At 37.7% G+C, this 22,598-nt stretch overlaps 2 protein-coding genes and 2 pseudogenes across 2 annotated transcripts; all 4 read right to left on the bottom strand.

Moving 5' to 3' along the window:
* Window positions 1–3,786: 3,786 nt before the first annotated feature.
* Window positions 3,787–6,555, bottom strand: LOC149034023 (E3 ubiquitin-protein ligase TRIM45-like; annotated as a pseudogene).
* A 1,983-nt stretch (window positions 6,556–8,538) lies between these two features.
* LOC149034022 (guanylate cyclase 2G-like) lies at window positions 8,539–12,335 on the bottom strand. Its single transcript, XM_089193834.1, has 7 exons — window positions 12,229–12,335; window positions 11,784–11,907; window positions 11,394–11,462; window positions 10,747–10,921; window positions 10,343–10,441; window positions 9,805–9,896; window positions 8,539–9,092 (listed from the first exon to the last, which is right to left on the bottom strand). Exons 1-7 carry the CDS (start codon window positions 12,333–12,335, stop codon window positions 8,967–8,969), a joined length of 792 nt encoding a protein of 263 aa, XP_089049960.1. The 3' UTR covers window positions 8,539–8,966.
* Window positions 12,245–15,667, bottom strand: LOC149034021 (E3 ubiquitin-protein ligase TRIM45-like; annotated as a pseudogene).
* A 1,384-nt stretch (window positions 15,668–17,051) lies between these two features.
* Window positions 17,052–20,125, bottom strand: LOC149034020 (E3 ubiquitin-protein ligase TRIM45-like). Its single transcript, XM_089194932.1, has one exon. It carries the CDS (start codon window positions 20,106–20,108, stop codon window positions 17,871–17,873), a length of 2,238 nt encoding a protein of 745 aa, XP_089051058.1. The 5' UTR covers window positions 20,109–20,125; the 3' UTR covers window positions 17,052–17,870.
* Window positions 20,126–22,598: the final 2,473 nt, after the last annotated feature.

Raw genomic sequence — 22,598 nt, 5'->3', positions numbered from 1 at the left:
ATCTCACGATAATTTGTTTCACCAGTGGAGGTTTCATACAAAGAGCCGACTGCTTATTCACAGTGAAATGCTACTAATATTCCCCTTGGAAAGGGTGAAAACGTTCTAAAGGAAATTTGTATAACTTGCACGCTGTTTTTTGTCAGGGTGGAACATGTTACTTGATAATAAGAGAAGAAATTTATGGACTTCATCTGCGAAAGAGAGGAGAAGCCCTGAGTTGACAGCTGCAATGACTTTAAAAAGAGTTATGGCGAAATAGCTGCACTTTTTATATATGAGACTGCTTATTTGGGTGGAATCATCCAGGAAAAGTCTTTACTGTTCTATTAACGCGGTACTTTCCAGAGCTTAGGTCAGTAGCCCGAGAAACGGGAGGAAGAAACGCAGAACACGCTTCGTGTGGCTCCCCGCGTGACTTGATCAATTACGTAGACAATCCCGCACTTTGGCGTCAATGTCCTCTCACAGGATTTAACTCTTAAGTCACGTAAAACCTAAATCTATCTCAAGAATTTCGTGAAAGCCACAACGAATTTTGAAGTATTTAACGTTCAACTGCAGAAGGGAAGATGTTGGGTAAAATATGCTCTGCAGGGAGATCCTCTATCCACAAAATAACATCCCTTCCATGTCATAAACTGCATTCCTTTTCTGCCCTGATTAATGCTACGTACTGTTAACCGTCATTACCAACATGACGTCATAACGGCTATATTGATTAGCAAAACAGTGAATGGTGGCCACACTGGTGTTCAAATGTTTGAACTCTTCTCTTGTGTCTACAGTTTCTTTTGCTCCGATAAATCTACATATCTGCTCAACTCTAGAATGAAAACGTCTTATAAGCCAGTAGTCGTATCCAGGTTAAAACCCCTTATTGAAATGTGGCGACAAAATCTCTCTCATAATTCAATTCGCCCTTTCATTCGCAGTGAAAGCTCTTATTTGAAACGAGGTGTCACCCTTCCGTTTTTAAAAAATAAAAAGTAGCCTTGTTTGTAGCAAAGTTTAGTCAGAAATTAGAGCTTTAAAGCACTTCGTATGCAAACTTCATCTATTCATTCATACCCGTGATTTCAAAACGAATGCACAGCGCGAGTTTGATTTGAAGTCACAAGTATGATTTCAGACCACCACTAAACGAAATGAAGTTCAATTTCTATTCCATTGCATCCACTTTGAAACTGCGAAATTCAGTCGCTCAAATGCAGAATTTTTAAATCTGTACAAACATTTTATTGATCCAGTATTGAGCTGGTTTTAATTTATAAAAAAGTAGTCTTTCATTTTCCGGTAATGCGATTGATTCCTTTAAACAAGCCTTGAAATCTGATTGGTTGTTGTGTTTTAGTAAAGCTGTCTCATTAGCTGGGAAAAAAGATGTGATTAAGAGAAAAAATGGTGCGATTCATGAATAACTCGCACCAATGAGAGCCAATAAGATTAAAAGGATAACAGTGACCTCAAAATGGACGCAAGAGGTTTATTAAACTCTTCTCAAGACTAATATAAGTTGATTTACCGAAAGCCTTTTGCTGGTTATGTAAAAGTTATTGATGCATTCCTCATTAGATGAACTTGAACCGTAAACTTTCCTCCGTGTTACTTTTTGTTCTCGTTTATGTTAATTGTTTGATAAGTGATGCCACTAATAGAAGTAACGTTCTTAGCCCTCTACCCTCCCCCTGTGATTAATGAATAGTCTCGTTTCGGCCATTCCAAATTGATTTTTGTTTCTTGTTTTTGTTTTTTTTTTTTTTAACACTGCAGGTGTTCAGACTAAAAGAAAAACAATATAAGATTTCATTTTCATTTGCGCGGAAACATTTCACAACAATCTTTCTTTCCTCTCTTTGTAAGATTTATTTTAAGGTTTCCTTTAACAAATTGCTTGCTTTTGGTTTAAATTACGTATGCAATAAAAACCAAGTTCAGTATGCAGATTTTTCTTTGTTAAAGACAAGAATAAACGTCTGGAAGAAGGACAAATTATATTTCTTTCCTCTCTTTGTTAGATTTATTTTAAGGCTTTAGACCAGCTTTGTATTTGCTGATCTATTCGACATCCTTGTATTTTTGGTGGTGACGGCCGCCCATAGAATTGATTTTCTAGACTTATTATGAATTTGATTGTGTATTAAGTGAGTTTTAATTTCGTTACTGTTAAAGTACAGAGTTAAAGTTACAGTTAAAAGTAGCATGTAATTGGGAACGGCATAGGGTAATCAGATTAGTTCTGCGAGCAATGATGTATGAAACCAGGTATTTGCAGGGCGTTTAAGCAGGTAGGAACTTAGCAGCTTGATTGTCAAGTAAAGCTATGTTTAATAGGAAGTTAGTGCCCACAAATCGTTGTACAACGTGAGTGAATCTTGAATCCCACACGGAATTACGTATCTGGGTGTGGATTTCCTAAGATAATAAATGTAACATTTTTGTAACCATAAGATTAGATTGAAATAGAGTGGATAGATCGCAGAATGGAACGTGTAATGCTGAATTGTCGTCAGTAATGCCTGAATCAAGAGAAAGTATACAGTCCAAGATTACTGAACCAGCGTGTGCGGAATTCTCAGCAACGCAAACGGGAAATTCTGCGAAAAAGATAACTTGTCCTTCTTCGAGACGTTTATTCTTGTCTTTCACAAAGAGAAATCTGCTGACACTGAACTTGGCTTTTATTGTATACGAAGACTAATTTTTTTGGTGAAGTACTATTATGCTGCGATTTTTCCTTCCCCTTTATTATGTTGCTTCTGAAAGGGAAGTGTAGAATTGTGTCACGAACAGTTACGTTGCATATCAATTTGTCACTAGTTGATAGGTCTTGTTTGTATAGTTCTGTCTGTTAATTCCGTTTCGTGTTTTTTAGACATTATTTTCAGGCTCGCGGGCGGTTAAAAAAATAAAATTTGGAAAAAAATTTTAAATCAGAAACTATACTTTATAAGCTTTGTAGTGTTATATAGCTTTTCGTAGCTTCTTCTACAGTTGCGCGCTGTGAACGATTTTTCCGGAAGGTACCCTATTTTGTTGACATTAAATTGATGACCATCATCTGAAATTCAAATCATAACGTTTTTAATGATACATCAACACTCAAAACGACGAAACATTAAGTCTTATGACATTATACACGAAATAGTTCAGTGAATCGTATACAGTCAAAATAAGTTTTGTTGGATTTGACCTCTATCAACTAGGTAATCTATATTAGGGTGAAAACTTATCTCATGAAAAAGTTGTGGAACATCTTACAATTAGCAAGGTTGTAAATCTATTCACTACAATATTGGAATTTCCAAAAACGACAACTCTTACAAAACACATAAACACACTCTGAGTACTGTATTATATTTTCTACAACTGAAATTTGCAGACCTCGCTGATGATATACATAAAAGCCTTTGTCTTCTTACATAAAAGTTAATGACATATTCCCCTTAGCTTAAGAAAAAGCAGTAATGAAAACTGTCTCCTGCATTACTTTAATTTTTTCTTTCCCGGCGAAGTGAGTTACGAACAAAAAGGAAGCATACAAAGTGGTCTTAACTCTTCCTAAAAGTTACTTCTAAAAGAGCATGATCTTATACAGGGAACTGTGTAATATCAGTTACACTTAAAATGTATATATGTTAAACTCCCCTCCTAGCTGTTTGATTATATATACTACAGACTGAATGAATGTTTCTGGACCACTGCCCTCGCCTTGTTATTAAAATATATAATCTTGTCCCTAAGACAAGTCCTTCATTGTCTTTAAATTACTACAGATGTTCTGGTGTAAAAGAAAACGAATTTTAATATTTTAAGCCCACTTCCATCCCTGTAATTCATAACTAGTCTTATCTTGGCTAAACCTAGTTACTCTTTGAATAATTATTATTGTTAAGGTTGAGAATAACAAAGAAGGTCATTCAGAGAATAAGTAGAATCTCCAATATTTTACATTCGATGGTTCAACTCAAAATTAATTAATTGATTTTGGTTTGGCGTAATAGTACAAAATAATGTGAACAAGTTTATTCCAGTATCTGTATACGATAGTTAAAAGCGTCACAAACAACAATTTGGCCATTGCTGAGAACTGCTAAAGAGATTGGATTACTGAACTCTCCTAAATTGGCACCCTTTTTTCCAAACTTGCCTAGAAACTTTCCGTTCAGTTCAAAGACTTGTATTCTGTGGTTAAGTTCGTCACAGACCATCAATTGACCTGATTTGTTCACCAACAAACCATTGGGATTATTTAACTCCCCGTCCCCTCCACCCTCCTTTCCAAACTTGTACTGAAAGTTTCCTTTCCTGTCAAAAACTTTGATACAATGTTCACCATAGTCTGACACTATGAGATATCTTTCATACTGAATACAGTGGACAGGAATAGTAAAAGAGCCCTGCTCTCCTATCTTCGTTAGAAAATTGCCATCAGGAGAAAATATCTTAATCAGCCTGTTACCTGAATCAGCGACAATGATATTCCCATCACTGTCTACCGATAAACCACAGGGACTAAGGAGCTGACTATCAAGGCTTCCTCTCCCACCAAAGGATCCCACGTACTCACCCTTCCCTTTGAAAATCTGGATTCTACTGTTCCTATAGTCTGCCACGAAAATATTCCCATCATTATGATATGTTATTCCGGAAGGAGATCTAGGTTCTCCTTCTTTGGTACCACGCTGACCAAACGACCTCAAGTAATTTCCTTGATTGTTAAAAATTTGGACTCTCTGGTCATGATTATCAATAACAACTATCTCATCCTTAGCATTTACTGCTACCCCCCAAAGAAGCCCTAACATTCCCTCAGACGAGCCCTCTTTCCCAAAGGAAAGTATAGGTTTAAACTGAAATGGTGTTACCTGCACAGCAAAAGGACTGTCACGGACATGTTCCCCGTTTACCTTTACAGTCACTTGACATTTTCCTGGATCTTTGGGACAATATCTGACTTGATAGAGTCCATCTTTACAGTCATTTATTTGTATTTCTGACGTGCATTCTCGTCCTTGTTCGTCCCTGATCTCCACCGTTACATGGTCACGTTAATTGTAACACTGTCTTCCTTCGGTGTCCTTTGTTGTCAAGGTAAAGTGAGCTTCACGGAGAGCAATTCCTTCCTCCAGTCCTTTGCCTTCAATATCACAATGACTTGCTTTTGTTGGTTTTTTCAACGTTCCAATTTGTTCGGTTTTGACAGTGTTGAATAACTTATAATTTTCCACGAAGATAAAATGAGCCACAAGTTTGGGGTCACAGTCGGTTGGCTCGATTTGATGAACTCCTTCAAAGATGGTGTCTGATGATTTCTTGAGTTGAACGATTTCAGCGTTTGTACTTCGGGTCAAAAGTTTGTCAGCCTTCTCCAGAGATGATTTTATGGCCGTCATTTGACGCTCGATCTCGGTCTTTCGCCTTGTTATGCTTTCAATCGACTTGTTTGTTTCTTTTTCCACCTCTGCGAATATGTTTTTCTTGTTTGCTTCAATGGCTGCAATTAAATTGTCAACAAATGTTTGAATCTCTCTCTTCACATCTTCGCCTTGTTGTATCAGTGTGGCACAGTCTTCATCAAGTCGGCTCACGACATTCATCTTTGCTTGTAAATTGTGTCGCTGTTTTTCAATGAAAGACGTCATTTTAGTCTTTTGTCTCTCCGCTTCTTCTTTGATTAACTTCATATTATGACCTCCATGATCCAATGTGACACATATTTGGCAAAGTGGCATTTCACAGTCTTTGCAAAAATACTTTAGCTCTTCTTTGTTATGATCTTCCTTAGGACAGAAAGCAGGTGGTTTCATCACATCTTCATAGTCCTTGTCTTGAAAGTCTTTGAGCGCCAGAACACGATGATCTTTATTGCTGCGAATGATGTTGTGTCCAATGATGCACTCGTCACACCAAAACACGCAACAATGAAAACAATAGGAACTCTCGGCGCTTTTTTTGTCGCAATTTCCACATCGTACTTGGCTGGTTTTGCGCTCTTTAATTTCTAGCACATCAATCAAGCTATTTAAATAAAAGCTGGTAGGAAGATCTTTCAAATCGCCACTATCAGGCACTCTGCTAATAGCTGGACACTTCAGGCATCTGATTGTGTCTCGGCCATGGCTTGTTCTGTGCCAGTGTTCCAAGCAGTGCAGACAAAACGTGTGTAGACATGGAAGGGTCTTTGGATCAGTGTACACGTTAGTACACACTAGGCACGAAACTTCCTCGCGAAGATTGTGAAGCAACGTTTTGATATCCATGTGTTTTTCACTAAGAACTGAACATACGCTCGGGCATATCAGCTTTTCTCGGAATTGAAATCGAAACAATGATTCCTTGTGACTTTTTTTCTGTAGCTATTCTGGGAATCAATTATTTGTTATGACAGCAGGGTTTGTGTATAAACCAATCAGAAAACTTTCTTAAGACAAGGAACACTTTAATCGAGGATTCCTTGGATTCCTGGCTCTCTGAAATGTGAAAACTGACTCGCCCGATGTTGTTCGGCTCGAAGATGTCACGAAAAACGAGGAGATCACTGGAAGGAGACAACGGGAGCACCCTTCTTGGAAAGTTTACTCTGTCTTTTGTTGACCGTAGATTTGATTGTGCTACGGTCTTATATAGAATATATTTTTAAACCTGGATCTACAGCATAATAAGAGAAAGAAACTTGGTAAACACACACCTCGCATGGCCCCACGCGTGACCTGATCAGACTCGCAAACACCCATCTCGCATGGCTCCTTGCGTGACCTGATCAGACTCGCACACAACCACCTCGCATGGCTCCTTGCGTGACCTTATCAGACTCGCACACACCCACCTCGCATGGTTCTACGCGTGACCTGATCAGACTTGCACACACCCACCAAGCGTGACATCGCACATCCAACATTGCAGCACGCTGAGAGTTCCTCTTTCAAAACAGGCAATAATCTTTTTCGATTTTTTTTCTCTCGCTAAATACTTCTTTTTCAATCGTGCCCACGATTTTTAACTTTTAAGATCATTCTTTGATAAGTTATCGATAACTTGTTTCACCAGTGGAGGTCTCTTACAAAGTTTATTCACAATGAAATACTTCTAATATTTCCCTTAAAAAGGCTGAAAACTGTCAAAGGAAATTTGTATGGAGGAGGCTTAGGATATTTTGTACTGCAGGCAATCAGATCACACTGATCAGGATTCGCTTTATTGATATCTCCCAGTTGTAAAGCTTGCTATAACAGATGGAGTATTTTCCAGCAAAGGAATGCGGTATTTCAAGAACAAGGCCACCACTTTAGGTATAAGCCTCCAGAAGGTTTTACAGTTTTATTGACATCGTTTTCACAAGCGCGACATTCTGTGGTCAATGATAAGCAGTAGGCTTCGGTGATCAAACGTGAACTCATAACCTTGGTCCAGACCGGGTGTAAGGGAGCTAGAAACACACGACACGCGTGGTTCCTCGCGTGGCGTATCGCGTGACCTGATCAAACTTGTAGACCTTAGTGCCAACGCCTTTTTCTAGGATTTTTCTTTCGTATAGAGAATATCGTCGGTTAGAATGACCGAGAACAATATTTGTGTTTCTTGATAGTTTGATCTAAGCTTTTCAGTGCCATCTTAAGATTCAAGCAGTTTGTAAAATTAATGTGAGGCAAGAAATTCATGATTAACCTCTAAAATACACGAAGCGGTTGGCATCTTACAATAATCGCACAAAGAACTAAAAAAGACCATTTGATTTCACGGTTATGTTAGCTCGCATAATAGACGTATAAAGTCTCGAAGAGGGACTCAGATATCTCCTCCGGGGGTGTCGGGTAGGGGCCTGTCAAAACCCTACTTTCCTATCAACCCATAGGTTGTGATCAGACCCAGTCTCTGTAGAAAAACAACAAGTTCGGGCTGACTTCAGGTTGTAGCACACACCCTTCTGCAGAAGTGACAAGTAACATCAAGTGTCGTCCCTAATAACTGTCCCATTTGCTCTGCCTAAATAATTATCATAGTTTCCCCTAAACTATCTCGTGGGAGAGTTCGTTTTGGCTTTTTCTGTACTTATACCTCGCATTTTTCAGCGACAAAACATGTCCCTTTCGCTTTCCCAAGCAAAGGCGTCCAAATGCACAACTGGAGGTATCACCAAGCGTTTACACGATTCAACAGGGCGGCGTAAACCAAAATCCCAATTTTTCCATTTCTCAGTCCATTGTTTCCATTGTTACCAACAATTTTGACTTAAAAGATAATTTTTGATGATTTCACGACAACTTGTACCATTGGTGGAGGTTTTCTTGAAGTTTTTTTGCTATTTTGTAATGTGGTGTCACCATGTACTAGGCAGGCATTGGTCGTTTCCTTTCAGTGGTTTCTGAAAGGTAGGAACTTTACAAATGGAAAAACTAAGATTTTATACGGCAGGTAATCAGAACATACTGATCAGGATTCCCTATAATTTGCTCGGTTGTGGAGCTTGCTGCATGAAACTAAAAAAGTTGACACAGGAGAGTAATGCGGTGTTTCAAAAACAGGGCTACTATTTCAGCTCTAAGCAGCTTCTTTGAGAAGGTTTTATTGGTTTAATTACATAGTTTTTACAAGTGTGATGTTATACGATCAAACGTGAACCCAAAACTTATATCCGGGTAGGGTGAAGAGGGAGGAAGAAAGACACGGAACACGCTAAGCGTGGCGCCCTGCCTCGCGACTAGATCAAAATCGTAGGCCTTTCCGCCAATGCCCTCTGAAGAATTTCCCTTACTTGTAAAGAATATTTTCAGTTAGAACAGCCGAGAAAATATGTTTCTTGATAGTTTGCTCTAAGCTGAGCAGTGCCATCTTAAGATTTATGGCATTTGTTAAATTTCTATCAGGCAAGGAATTAATTTTTATCTCTTAAATACACAAGGCAATTGGCATCTTACAATAATCGCAGAAAGAAAACTGAATAGGGTCATTTGATTTCTCGGCTCTTAGCTTGCATAATATACGTCTAAAGTCTCAAAGAGTGGCTCAGATATCTCCTCAGGGGGGTCGGGCAGGGGTTTGTCAAAACCCTCCTTCCCTATCAGCCAATATGTTGTGACTAGACCCAGTCTCTGTAGAACACAATGAAACGAGGTTAAATCTAGTTAATTTAAACTAATTTAAGAGTTCAGCACATCCCTTTTTACATTATTAAGTTATGATTGTTGATAATAACTACTCCACTTACGCTACCGAAAAAGATTTCCCTAATTGATAATGTGATAATTTCCCTTAACGCCCTCGTAAGAGTTTTCCTTTAGAGTTTGCTTTCTACATATTTTGCATTTGGAGCGATAAAATATTTCTTTTCTCCGCACTTAGGAAACGTTCCCGTTGGCTATTGCAAGTACAATGCGTTCATTTGTCTTTATGAGTCCAGGAAACAAATTGATGTATTTAAGCTTCTTTCAGCGCCGTTAAGTCATTGTACGATCACCAACGTCTTCGAAAGAAACGCCATGAACAGCATGTGACCAGGCCGTCATTATTAGCCCTTCAGTGCGAGCGAAAAATTTTGATGCCTTGAGGTCCTTGAGCAACGCGAGCCGGTAAGAGGTCTATAATTGTAAGTTGTCTGGTGCTGATTAGTGTTAGTTCCCTTGCAGAATTCTCACTGACCTCAAACTTTCTCGCGGGCGAAGAAACGCTCGTGCCACAACGCTGATAATAATAAGGGCCTGGTGACAAGCTACGCCAGGAAGATTCAGGGATACTTAAGGATTATCTAATCGAATGCGCACATGCGCACATGCGCACAGCCTCTACAAAATGTTATTTTCTCACCTTAATCTGTGCCTGGCCTTTCTCCTGGAGATGATAGCCTCCAAGCTCCACCAATTTGGCGCGGGACTCTCGGCTGACGTGGATACGATGAGCTGGCGAAGCAACAGAGGCCTCATAATAAATCCTCAGGGTTTTATCAAGAACTCCTTTATGAATTCTGTGCTCTACCTTCCCCAATCAACAAATTTGTTTGAAAAGGAAATCGGAAAAAAATTTTAGACAGGTTATCTGACAACTAAATTGTATTACTGATTTAAATTCACATTTTCGATTTTATATGTTAGAGTGGGGTTGGGAATTTATTTTCAACCAAAAAAGAAATCGTTTTTACGCTATTGACTAGCCCCCACATTGTTTGGAAATGTTTGGGCTTGGAAAAATACTTGCAAGCGAGTGCGCACATCTTAGCAGGCCTTCATACTTAGCTAACAGGCTTTATACTTAGCTACCAGGCCTTTATAGCTGTTAGGTCTTCATTCGTAGCACAAATCAAAGTCAGTTATTCTTTGAAACTAAAGCAGGACAACAGAGCACTTACGAAAGCCACTGCTCTCCATCTTGGATGCGATATGAACAGTATGGCCGTACAGACAAAAACGGGGCATTGTGACGCCAACCACACCAGCAACAACAGGACCTGAGGGTCAGTACAGCACAGTATATAAGAATAAATTACACTTATGGAACAGCTATGGAGCCTTTAAATCTTCTTCACAACGTTTACTTGAACATGGTTGACAACAGAACATTCTTATCAGTCAAGGCCTTGTAGCTTTGTTGCCCTAACTGATAAGAGAGTTCTCTAACCTCCATCCTTAATTCGAATTTTTCTATTCCTTTGGAATAAGATGCTAATCAAGCGCATGTTTCCTTCTTCCCCTCCCCGTAACGGCCAGGTTACTGAGTAGTTTCAAAGATGGCGGCGATCATAGTCCAAGCTACCTGTGTGTATTCCAATTCTGAGTTGAAGCTGATGATCTGGAAGATGACGGACACGAAAGAAAAACATGTGACTTAGAAGCTCCAAAGCCATGTTCGCGATCTCTCCGGCGTGTTTGTTGCCGTTCAACTTGGGACATCCGCTAACCACGACGTATGCATCACCGACAGTCTCGACCTGAAAGGAACGTTATTGTCACAAGGGTTCTTGCCAAACAAATTGGTCTTCAGACCTTGCAAGGGAACGATCGCGTCGACTTTAGCAAAACTGTAATAAAATAGTGCTAATCATAGAGAAAATTGTCAGATTTTCCCTTTGTTCAGCGCTCCTAAGAAAATGAATAACATCTTTCTTTACACAACGAGCGCCTTCAAACTTTACCATCTCCATTTATAATTGAAATTTCTGACTCCAGCAGTTTGCAAGATGGATTTGACTTATGAGCCTCGTAATGGTGGGATTTACCAGAAGGCCTGGAGCTGACAAGAGCTTTGTCCCACACCAGGCTCTCACTTGACTCTGGCCTGCTCGTGCCTCTTCTGCTTTGTAACCAAGTTGAAGTTGTATGATTGTAAATTTTTTGTTTGTTTTGTCTTGAAAAATACGAAGGAGGGGATTGCATGGCATTTCAAAAGCACTCAGCACTTACCTTGTAAACGTCAAATCGTGTGATTATCTCATCAAAAGCGACGTTGAGATCGTTCAGGAAATCTACAATCTGCATTCGAAGGAGGACATGGTAGATGATAAGCTTCATTATTATATGGCAAGAAGGGCTTGGGGAAATCTGAGCGTTCTGATCGGTTGTTACTAGGTTGGTATTTTGCCTAACGGACTGTTTCCACGAAACATCGCGCACTGCCACGACCTCGGGCAAATATTACCCACTGCGACCCTTATACTCGGTGAATGAGAAGTTATTTTCAATTTCATTGCCAAGATGGGCTTGCCAAAGAAAAATTTTTTCCAGACTGATTGCACGAGAGTAATTTTAGCTTAACTTAGCGTAGTTCGTATACACTGCTCATCGTTTCTATACCTCTAGTGGTTTGCTGAGAGACGCCAGCTTAGTGAATCCCACAACGTCACTAAAAAATATGGTGACTTCTTCAAACTCCTGAGCTTGGACTGAACTGCGTGTCTTCAATTGTTCGGCGACCATCCTACAGACAGAGAGCAATAGTAAATTGAACTCTTTTAGGGGAAGGAACCACTAGTATGCACTGACCAAAATCCTTCACGCCTTTTTTGGTCTTGTTCGTCGCCTACGCTACGCGAAAGCGAGGCTGGAAACCACTGAATAGAGAGATCAATTTGAGCAGCATGTATATATTTCAATACCTTTCATTTGCGCAGTTTAAACTAAAACAAATCCAACCAAAGGCCAGTTATGACCATAATATACAGCCTGCTAATATATATAACAATAACAACAAATATCAGTAGAAGTTCCAACTCCGATAGATGCGTAAATTCTAACTTACAGTGGAAGAGGACGATTAAGCAGCTTCTCGGTTCGTTCTTTCTCTTCGTTCAGTTGTCTTGTTCGCTCGTCCACAAGTTGCTCCAAGTGATTGGCGTGCTTTTCCATTATAGACACCATATTTTCTGCAATGTTTTTGTTTCTCAAAAACTATACTTTATAAGCTTTATAGTGTTATATAACTTCTGTGGTTTCTTCTATAGTTGCGGCTGTGGATGCCTTCTTCGGAAGGTACCCCAATTTTTTGATAGTAACTTTAAATTGTTGATCATCATCTTAAATTCAAATCATAACGTTAACGTCTTTAATGATACATCAAGACTCAAAACGATGTTACACTAAGTACACGAAATAGCTCAGTGAGTCGTATACAGTAACTTATTGAAAGTCCTCAATTGCGAGACGAAATAAGTTTCGTTGGATTCGACCTCTATCAACTAGGTAATCTATATCAGGGTAAAAACTTATCTCATGAAAAAGTAGTGGAACATCTTACAATTAGCAAGGTTGTAAATCTATTCATTACAATATTGGAATGTCCAAAAAAGACACTTCTTACAAAACATATAAACACATTCTGATTACTGTGTTATGTTTTCTACGACTGAAATCTGCAGGCCTCGCTGATGATTTGCATAGAAACCGTTGTCTTCGTAAATAAACGTTAATGACATACTCCCCTTAGCTTAAGACAAGGCAATATTACATATCATTATATAATGAAAACTGTCTCCTGCATTTCTTTAATTTTTTCTTTCCCAGCAAAGTGAGTAACGAACAAAAACGGAGCACAAAAAGTGGTCTTAACTCTCCCACAAAGTTACTCCTAAAAACAGCATGATGTTATATAGGGAACTGTGTAATATCAGTTACACTTAAAATGTATATGTTCACCTCCCTTCCTGGCTATTTGATGATATATGCTACAGATTGAATGAATGTTTCCCAACCACTGCGCTCGTCGTGTAATTAATATATAATCTTGATACTATGACAAGTCTTATGTTTGTCTTTAAATTACTGCAGATTTTCTGATGTAAAAGAAAATGAATTTTAACATTTTAAGCCCACTTCCATTCCTGTAATTCATGACTAGTCTTATCTTGGCTAAACCTAGTTACTCACTGAATAGTTACTATTGTTAAGGTTGAGAATAACAAAGAAGGTCATGTAGAGAATGAGCAGAATCTCCAATGTTTTTCATTCAATGGTTGAACTCAAAATTAATTAATTGATTTTGGTTCGGCGCAATAGTACAAAATAATGTTAACAAGTTTATTCCAGTATCTGTATACGATCGTTATAAGAGTCACAAACAATAATTTGGCCATTGCTGAGAACTGCTAAAGAGGTTGGATGATTAAACTCTCCTAAATTGCAACTCTTTATTCCAAACATGCCGAAAAACTTTCCACTCAGTTCAAATACTTGTATTCTGTGATTATTTTTATCACAGACCATCAAGTGACCTGATTTGTTCACCGACAAACAATTAGGATTATTTAACTCCCCGTCCCCTGCACCCTTCTTTCCAAACTTGTATTGAAAGTTTCCTTTCCTGTCAAACACTTTAATACAATGTTCACTACAGTCTGACACTACGAGATATTTTTCATATTGAATACAGTGGATGGGTAAAGTAAAAGAGCCCTGCCCACCTATCTTCATTAGAAAAGTGCCTTTAGGAGAAAAGATCTTAATCAGTTTGTTACCTGAATCAGCGACAATGATATTCCCATCACTATCTACTGATAAACCTCTAGGGTTTCTAAACCGACTATCAAGGCTTCCTGTTCTACTAAAGGATCCTACGTACTCACCCTCCCCACTGAAAATCTGGATTCTGTTGTTCACGTAGTCTGCCACAAAAATATTCCCATTATTATGATATGTTATTCCGGTAAGAAAGTCAAATTCTCCTTTTTTGGTACCATGCCGACCAAACGATCTTAAGTAATTTCCTTCACTGTTAAAAATTTGGACTTTGTGGTTGTTAGAATCAGCTACAGCAATCTCATTCTTAGCATTTACTGCTACCCCACAAAGGAAACTAAACATTCCTTTAGATGAGCCCTCTTTTCCGAAAGAAAGTACAGGTTTAAACTGAAATGGAGTTACATGTACAGTGAAAGGACTGTCCCCAATATTCTGCCCACAATGATATTCGTGATCGTCCTTGGATGATCGTCCTTGTTCGTCTCTGACCTCCACCGTTACATGGTCACCTTCATTGTAACACTGTCTTCCTTTGGTGTCCTTTGTTGTCAAGGTAAAGTGAGCTTCACGGAGGGCAATTCCTCCCTCCAGTCCTTTGCCTTCAATATCACAATCCCCTGCTTTTGTTGGTTTTTCGAAATTCCAATTTGTTTGGTTTTGACAGTTTTAAGTAACTTATAATTTTCCACGAAGACAAAATGAGCCACAAATTTGGGGTCACAGTCGGTTGGTTCGATTTGATGAACTCCTTCAAAGATGGTGTCTAATGATTTCTTTAGTTGAATGATTTCAGCGTTTGTACTTCGGGTTAAAAGTTTGTCAGCCTTCTCCAGAGATGATTTTATGACCGTCATTTGACGCTCGATCTCGGTCTTTCGCCTTGTTATGCTTTTAATCGACTTGCTTGTTACTTTCTCCACCTCTGCGAATATGTTTTTCTTGTTTGCTTCAATGACAGCAATTAAATTGTCAACAAATGTTTGAATCTCTCTCTTCACGTCTTCGCATTGTTGTATCAGTGTAGCACATTCTTCATCAAGTCGGCTTATGGCATTCATCTTTGCTTGTAAATTATGTCGCTGTTTGTCAATGAAAGACTTTATTTCAGTCTTTTGTGTCTCCGCTTCCTCTCTCATTAACTTTATATTATGACCACCATGCCAGTCTATTGTGACACAAATTTGGCAAACTGGCGTTTCACAGTCTTTGCAAAAGTACTTTAGCTCTTCTTTGTTATGATCTTCCTCAGGACAGAAAGCAGGTCGTTTCATCACATCTTCATAGTCCTTGTCTTGAAAGTCTTTGAGCGCCAGAACACGATGATCTTTATTGCTGCGAATGATGTTGTGTCCAATGATGCACTTTTCACACCAAAACACGCAACAATGAAAACAATAACAACTCTCGGCGCTTTTCTTGTCGCAATTTCCACATCGTACTTGGCTGGTTTTGCACTCTTTAATTGCTAGCACGTCAATCAAGCCGTTCAGATAAAAGCTGGTAGGAAGATCTTTCAAATCTCCACTTTCAGGCACTCTGCTAATAGCTTGACACTTTGGGCATCTGATTGTGTCTCGGCCACGGCTTGTTCTGTGCCAGTGTTTGAAGCAGTGCAGAAAAAACGTGTGTAGACATGGAAGGTGCTTTGGATCGGTGTACACGTTAGTTCACACTGGGCACGAAACTTCCTCGCGAAGATTGTGAAGCAAAGTTTTGATATCCATGTGTTTTTCACTAAGAACTGAACATACGCTCGATCAAGCGACTTTTCACGGAATTGAACTTGAGACAATTAGGCCTTGTGACTTTCTTGTTTTAGCTATTCTGGGAATAAGTTATTTGTTTTGACAGCAGGGTTTGTGAATAAACCAATCATGAAATGTTGTTAATCCTAATAACATTTGAATTATAATTTTGTCTTAGATTCCTGATTCTAAGGAATGTGAAGTGATTTTTCACTCAGTTCTTGATTTGGCTGAAACATTTTACGAAAAACTTGAAGATATCAAAGATCACTAGAGAGAGACATTCATAAACTCATTCTGAGAATGAGAAGAGAAGGAGAGTAGAGTTAGCAAAGGCCTAAAATAAATCAGCCTTATTAAGAGAGTGAATAAAGATAACTTGACCTGCTGACAGAGGTTTGTTCATGTGTTGATGCAAGGAGGAAATTTAAGACTGTTTATCTGCTAACACTGAAACTTGGCTTTGTTTGTTTAAGAAGACTGATTTCTTATGAAGTGCTACTTAGCTGACATTTGTTATTTAGTTCTCCTTATCATGTGGCTTCTGAGAGAGTAGGAGCTTCACTAACGCAAACTTCATTGAAGAGAATTTAGCCAACGGGGCTTTGCATGTCACTGGATTATATCCACGTTGCCCTCTCGAGCAGCGAGCCATAACTAAAACAGTGAACAAAGAAACGTGGAAGCGTCATCCTGGATAAGTCTCTTTTTCTGTTTTAATTACAGTGGATTTGCGAGTGCTACGGGTTTAAATAAAAGACATATTATTATTATGGATCCATTGCCTGTGAAACGGAATAAAGAAGCGCGGAACACGCCTCGCGTGGCTCCTTGCGTGACCTGATCAGACTCGTAGACTCGCCCACTTTAATGTCAATGCCCTCTAACAAGATTTACCTCTAGAGTAGGTTATCGTTGAAAACTGACAAGATTTTTTATCGACAGTTTTTTTTCTTCGTTTCTTACTGCTATACTGGTGTTTCATTTGGTAAAAAATTAATCATTATACGTCGTAATTAACACTTTTAAAATCTCGTCGAACCTAACTCTGGTTCCAAAATCTCGCCAAAGCATTAAATACCTCGAAGTGTTTAACGTGACACGTGCTGATGGGAGAGGGCTTAAGATGCTCTACAGGACGATACTTTATCCTAAGAAAAATACCCCTTTTATCTGTGCACTGTATTTGTTTCCTACCCTGATACTGTAATTTACGTAATTTCATTTCTAGCTTCCCTTTACTATGTTTTTTTCCTCTTCAAGCTAGATGATGATAAAAAGTTCATCTCTCATTAATTGTCAATAATCATCACAGATCGGAGTCAAATCATCGAGCCAGCTCTGACATAACTCGTAACTTCTTTAATGACACAAAAAGTCTTAGTAAAGAACGGTACATAAATTCCTATGACCGTTGAACTATTTCGTGTATAACCAGCTGAAAGTTCTTAATAGTATTAAAGTCTAAATTAGTTTTCATCGATTCGAACTCTAGCAGTAGATTTTCAGCTGAGCTTAATTTCCTAATGAGAAAGTACATCTTACAACAAGCACGGTTGTAAATCCGTTTACTACAATTAGAATATGCAAAAGACAATAATTGTTTCAAAATTAATAAACAGTCATTAATGCATTATACTTTCATTTAACTACCGTGTAATATCATTTAAACAGACACTTAAACTGTAACCAATACTAAGTGCTTCTCAATAATCTTTGCTTAAACTTGAAAAACTTGAATTTCATTCAGACTAACAAAATGTACACCTCCACTTTCATTCCTAAGAACGCTGTTTGATGCTACAAAAATAGTTGATTATTCCAGCCCACTACCTTCTCTCTAAGATTGATTAATAGTCTTGGTTAGTCTCTTCCTATTTTTGCAAAACCACCACTTAATGTTCGGGTTGAAAGGAGGCAGAATTTAAAATTTATTTCTGAACCACTATTCACCCCTCCCCTTCCCTCCCTCCCCTCCCTCCCCTCCCTGTAATTCATAACTACTTCCGTCCGAGCTAATTAAAATAATTATCTGAGTCATTGTTCATGTTAAGTTTGAAAATAACAAAGAAGTTTATTTAAAGAATCAACAGGAGTTACATTGTTATTCATTTGTCTATTGAACTCTAAATTATGTATTGTTTGATTTTTGTTTGGCAAAAAACTCCATATGTGAACAAGTCTATTCCATTATCTGTATACGATTGTTTAAAGAGTCAGAGACAACAATGTGGCCATTTCTAAGAACTGCTAAGGCGGTTGGATTATTGAACTCTCCTAAATTGCCACCCTTTTTTCCAAACTTGCCGAGAAACTTTCCATTCAGTTCAAATACTTGTATTCTGTGGTTATTTTCGTCACAGACCATCAAGTGACCTGATTTGTTCACCAACAAATTACTGGGATTATTTAACTCCCCATCACCTCTACCCTTCGTTCCAAACTTGTACTGAAACTTTCCTTTCCTGCTGAACACTTTGATACTATGTTCACCACAGTCTGACACTATGAGATATCTTTCATATTGAATACAGTGGAAAGGAAGAGTAAAATTGCCATGCTCTTCTATCTTCGTTAGAAAATTGCCATCAGGAGAAAAGATCTTAATCAGCCTGTTAACTGATTCAGTGACAATGATATTCCCATTACTGCCTACCGATAAACCACGGGGACAACTGAGCTGACTATCAAGGCTTCCTGTCTCACCAAAGGATCCCAAGTAATCACCCTTCCCACTAAAAATCTGGATTCTATTGTTCCTAGAGTCTGCTACGAAAATATGCTCATTATTATAATATGTTATTCCGGAGGGAGAGTTAAATTCTCCTTTTCTGGTACCACGCCGACCGAACGATCTTAAGTAATTCCCTTCACTGTTAAATATTTGGACTCTGTGGTTGTCGCGATCAGTTACAGCTATCTCATCCTTAGCATTTACTGCTACCCCCCATGGAAAACTAAACATTCCTTCGGACGAGCCCACTTTCCCGAAAGAAAGTACAGGTTTAAACTGAAATGGTGTTACCTGCACAGCAAAAGGACTGTCACGGACATGTTCTCCGTTTACCTTTACAGTCACTTGACATTTTCCTGGATCTCTGGGACAATATCTGACCTGATAGAGTCCATCTTTACAGTCATTTATTTGTATTTCTGACGTGCATTCTCGTCCTTGTTCGTCCCTGATCTCCACCGTTACATGGTCACCTTCATCATAACACTGTCTTCCTTCGGTGTCCTTTGTTGTCAAAGTAAAGTGAGCTTCACGGAGAGCAATTCCTTCCTCTAGTCCTTTGCCTTCAACGACACACTGACTTCCCTTTGTTCCTTTTTTCAAAGTTCCAATCAGTTCGGTTTTGACAGTGTTGAACAACTTATAATTTTCCACGAAGACAAAATGAGCCACAAGTTCGGGGTCACAGTCGGTTGGCTCAGCTTGATGAACTTCTTCAAAGATGGTGTCTAATGATTTCTTCAGTTGGACGATTTCAGCGTTTGTACTTCGGGTGAAAAGTCTCTCAGCCTTCTCCAGAAATGATTTCATGGCCATCATTTGACGCTCAATCTCGGTCTTTTGCATTGTTATGCTTTCAATCGACTTGCTTGTTTCATTCTCCACCTCTGCGAATATGTTTTTCTTGTTTGCTTCGATGACAGCAATTAAATTGTCAACAAATGTTTGAATCTCTCTCTTCACATCTTCGCCTTGTTGTATCAGTTTGACATATTTTTCATCAAATCGGCTTATGGCATCCATCTTTGCTTGTAAATTGTGTCGCTGTTTTTCTATGAAAGACTTAATCTCAGTCTTTTGTCTCTTGGCTTCTTCTTTGATTAACTTTATATTATGACCACCATGCTCTATTGTGACACAAATTTGACAAACTGGCGTTTCACAGTCTTTGCAAAAATACTTTAGCTCTTCTTTGTTATGATCTTCCTTAGGACAGAAAGTAGGTCGTTTCATCACATCTTCGTAGTCCTTGTCTTGAAAGTCTTTGAGCGCCAGGACACGATGATCTTTATAGCTGCGAATGATGTTGTGTCCAATGATGCACTCGTCACACCAAAACACGTAGCAATGAAAACAATAAGAACTCTCGGGGCTTTTCTTGTCGCAATTTCCACATCGTACTTGGCTGGTTTTGCACTCTTTAATTGCTAGCAAGTCAATCAAGCCGTTCAGATAAAAGCTGGTAGGAAGATCTTTAAAATCGCCACTTTCAGGCACTCTGCTAATAGCTTGACACTTCGGGCATCTGATTGTGTCTCGGCCATGGCTTGTTGTGTGCCAGTGTTTCAAGCAGTGCAGACAAACCGTGTGTAGACATGGAAGGTGCTTTGGATCAGTGTACACGTTGGTACACACTGGGCACGAAACTTCCTCGCGAAGATTGTGAAGCAACGTTTTGATATCCATGTGTTTTTAGTCGGGCGACCGACTATAGGTTTATTGGGGTTTCTCCACAAGCCTGGTCACGTGCAATGGGGAATACCGCAAACACGTAATGAAGGCGCAACCTTCTTTCCATCATGTCGAACATGGCGGATTTATTTATTTATTTATTTATTCATTTATTCATTTATTCATTTATTCATTTATTCATTTATTCATTTATTCATTTATTCATTTATTCATTTATTCATTTATTCATTTATTCATTTATTCATTTATTCATTTATTCATTTATTCATTTATTCATTTATTCATTTATTCATTTATTCATTTATTCATTTATTCATTTATTCATTTATTCATTTATTCATTTATTCATTTATTCATTTATTCATTTATTCATTTATTCATTTATTCATTTATTCATTTATTCATTTATTCATTTATTCATTTATTCATTTATTCATTTATTCATTTATTCATTTATTCATTTATTCATTTATTCATTTTTTCATTTTTTCATTTTTTCATTTATTCATTTATTCATTTATTCATTTATTCATTTATTCATTTATTCATTTATTCATTTATTCATTTATTCATTTATTCATTTATTCATTTATTCATTTATTCATTTATTCATTTATTCATTTATTCATTTATTCATTTATTCATTTATTCATTTATTCATTTATTCATTTATTCATTTATTCATTTATTCATTTATTCATTTATTCATTTATTCATTTATTCATTTATTCATTTATTCATTTATTCATTTATTCATTTATTCATTTATTCATTTATTCATTTATTCATTTATTCATTTATTCATTTATTCATTTATTCATTTATTCATTTATTCATTTATTCATTTATTTATTTAGCTGTAATACATTATTAAGTGTGTACAAGAATGCGAGCCACAGAGGTCATTGTGCTACACTGAATCTGTGTAATGACATTGAAACAAATCCTGGGCCTCCTATATATGGTATTGATCCTACTCTAACAATCAAGGCACCATATAGTCAAGGTGATATTATGTACTTTGGTGAAAATGCTGGAAAACAATGTGTTGCTATGAGTTTGATTGCTTTGATTTATAATTAGATAAAAGGAATACATACCTGTGATGACCTAATACAAATTTTGGAGATGGGTAATCAATTGCATTCAACACTGTCACAATGTACAGGGCAGGTATATTTAATGCAAACTGAATTACCGTCAATGATTGCTTTATCTGAGGAAAACTACCAGCTTAATTATAGTGAAAGCTACACTGGTAATCTACATCATTATTATTCAATAATTGAGGGATATCAGTACAGTATGTCTATAGACAGGGCTTTTGAATCACTCTTATCACAAAATTACTCTTCATTTATTCTGATAATAGAATGTATCGGTGTCAGTATCTATCATACTGATAATGGGAGTTATAAGATATTTGACTCTCATGCAAGAGATGAATATGGTAGAAGCCATCCCTCAGGTACATGTGTACTATTAGAAGTACCATCTATTCAGGGCTTAGTACAGTATTTCCAGACTATAAACTCCCTCAGTGACAATTATGAACTTAGAGGATTGCAGATTAGTACATATGAAGTAACTAGAGTGAACAATTTGAGAGAAGAACACAACTACTCTTGCAAACAATGTTCTGCTGTGGGGTGTGGGGCTTTATGCAATGTGTTACTCAGTGGCAAAGTCTTGTAGTTATTAGAATTCCAAAACCCTTTGTTGCCTAGCTGACCAAGGAAATAAATTATATCATAACATGGGCATCAAGAGGTGTCTAAAAATGGCAGATTTATACAAGAGTCTTGATATTTGTAGAGTTGAGATATCAGTTCAACTTAAAGCTCAAAGCTATGGGATGTTATCTACTAGTTTGAACAATACAAAAAAACAAGTTGGAAAACTTAATTTCAACAACTAAAGTGGGAATACAGGGTTCTTATTGTGGCTTGCAAGTTACTGTATTACTTGTATTTTTCAACAAACAGTCAGAGCAAAGTACATGTTCTCCTTATTGACCTATGAAGATACTTGTGAACCTGCAATACAACAAATAAAAATAAGTGGTATACCACCATTCGTACAAGCTATTTCTAACATTGTTACAAAGAAACTTAAAACAGATATTGTTCACTATGAAATGCAATTTTTGTCTTGCACATCTAACATGGACCTTCATCAAATCAAACACATCATGGAAAAGCACAGAAAAAAATGTAATTATGACAACATGGAATCTGCTCCAAAAAAGAAAAGACTGCAACAGATAAGTTCTAGAAAAAATAGGATACAAAGTTAGACTACAGCATGAGAGTGAGACAATCCCAACTATTGATGTCTGCATTAAAGAATTCAAAGAGAAAATCAGAGAAGGTCCTTATTATGTATGCTGTGTATGCAATAGAATGCTGTATAAGAAATCAGTTAAAAACTTCTTAAGTACTAAATACTCCAATCAACACTATTTTAGCATTCAGACTTCATTTG

The sequence above is a fragment of the Pocillopora damicornis genome, chromosome 14 (genome assembly GCF_964200805.1).
Source record: "Pocillopora damicornis chromosome 14, jaPocDami1.2, whole genome shotgun sequence".
In the NCBI taxonomy this organism is placed as follows: Eukaryota; Metazoa; Cnidaria; class Anthozoa; order Scleractinia; family Pocilloporidae; genus Pocillopora; species Pocillopora damicornis.
Note: the sequence above shows the minus strand (reverse complement) of the source record. Positions and strands in the feature narration are given on the sequence as shown.